General features: G+C 46.5%; 1 protein-coding gene across 1 annotated transcript; it reads left to right on the top strand.

Annotated features, from left to right (window-relative positions):
- The first annotated feature begins 490 nt into the window (after nt 1-490).
- LOC131148364 (uncharacterized) lies at nt 491-991 on the top strand. The gene has a single exon (XM_058098078.1). It carries the CDS (start codon nt 491-493, stop codon nt 989-991), a length of 501 nt encoding a protein of 166 aa, XP_057954061.1.
- Nucleotides 992-1,795: the final 804 nt, after the last annotated feature.

Raw genomic sequence — 1,795 nt, 5'->3', positions numbered from 1 at the left:
CAGCTTGGTATCAGAGCTAACCAGGTTGTTAGGTCTTGTAGACTTGGTTAGGCTTAGCAGTGAGTACATACCAGAGTATAGGATATTAGATGTGTGTAGTGTTGGTTGAGGGTTGTTCTGTTGGTAGATCGGGATTTGTCAGCGGTATTTCGTATTTTTCCTGGGATGACGATTCCAATAAAGGCAGGGCAAACCATTGATGACTTTCGTGTCAATGTGGTAGGACAGACCTGAACCTGGCAGGGAATAGTTAACACGATTAGTTATAGATCATTGTGTTAATTGTATGTGTTGTAGGGATACTGATAGATTCCTATTGTGTTTTAGAATAGAGCCCAAGGATAATGACCTGGGAAGTGGCTCCGAGGAGACTGCAAGTGATGAGTCTCCATCAAACCTCGAGGCAGGTTTTGTGAGAGATCGGGTGAAGTGTCAGGAGACGCGAGCGCTCTCCTATTGCTGCGGGTGCACCATTGAGAGGTTCACATGCATGCATCCTCCGACGTTCTCTAGGGGACATGACCCAATGATAGAAAAGGACTGGGTGGACAAGACTGAGAGGATCTTGGAAGTCCTGTACTACACGGATAAGCAGCAAGTCCTCTATGCTACCATCCAGCTATCTAAGGAGGCAGGTCGATGGTGGACTGCAGTGAATTTGCTGGAGAAGCATAGAGGTGGTCTTGAGGAGATGTTGTGGAGTTGTTTTAAGGAGGTGTTCTTTGACAGATACTTCCTGGCCTCAGTATGTGATGCGAAGGCGGATAAGTTTTCTGCTCTGACTCAAGGGAGTATGACAGTGCAAGGGTATGTGGCTCGATACATAGAGTTGTCCCGATTTGCGTTGTGTTTGATCTGGAGCGAGTATGAGAAGACTCGAAGATTTAAGAAAGGCTTGAGGAAGGATATCCACAGACTAGTGGGAAGGCTTCAGATCCTCGAGTTCTCGGTGTTGGTGGATAAAGCCACGGTGATTGAGACTGATATCTAAGAGGATAAGGTAGATCAGGAATCGAGGAAGAAGACAGTACCTTCTAGTTCTCAGTCAGGATCTCATCAGGGATTGTGGAAGAAGAGGAACAAGGGCTCGAGTTACCATTAGAATACCGAGCGCCAGAGTTCTTAGGGGAGCCAAGCTAGTGATCCTTGTACCAGGTGCCTCAGATGGCACGAGGGTGAGTGCCGATCCTTTGAGGGTAACTGCTATAACTGTGGTCGGCCAGGCCATATGGCTCGCGAATTTCATGCACCGAAACGAGACACGCCTGCATCCAGTGTGAACCGAGGGAGCAATCAGATACCTCGGGGAACCGTTTAGACGAATACAACTCCAGTCAGAGTATATTCTCTTACCCCAGCGAACACTGAGCATGCGGGGAACGTAGTGACAGGTAGCTTATTATTGCTTTCAAATAAAGCTTCTGTTTTGTTTGATTCGGGTGTAACCCATTCTTTTATATCTACACGTTTTATTGGATGGTGTGGGGTTGAGACCCAAGTCATGAACAAGGTGTTATCTCTTACTACACCATACGGGAGTATATCATTCTGTAGGAAGATGTTGAAAGACTGCCCAGTGGTAATTCAAGGGAAGCTGCTACCGGAGAACCTGGTAGTATACGATATGTTAGGGTTCGATGCCATTCTAGGGATGGATTGGTTGTTCTCCAGTTATGCTGTGATTGACTGTCGTAAGAAGGTATTAGTATTTATACCTCCTAGGGAGCAGGAGTATGAATTTGTGGGATCATATATGAGTTCAACGCCACAGATTCTATCAGCACTACAGGCAAGG

This window comes from Malania oleifera, chromosome 2 (genome assembly GCF_029873635.1).
Source record: "Malania oleifera isolate guangnan ecotype guangnan chromosome 2, ASM2987363v1, whole genome shotgun sequence".
NCBI classification, from domain to species: Eukaryota; Viridiplantae; Streptophyta; class Magnoliopsida; order Santalales; family Ximeniaceae; genus Malania; species Malania oleifera.
This window is presented reverse-complemented; position numbering and strand designations above follow the sequence as displayed.

What these genes read in the sequence shown, in the direction of transcription:
- LOC131148364 (XM_058098078.1), top strand. Translation starts at nt 491, where the DNA reads ATGCATCCTCCGACGTTCTCTAGGGGACATGACCCAATGATAGAAAAG.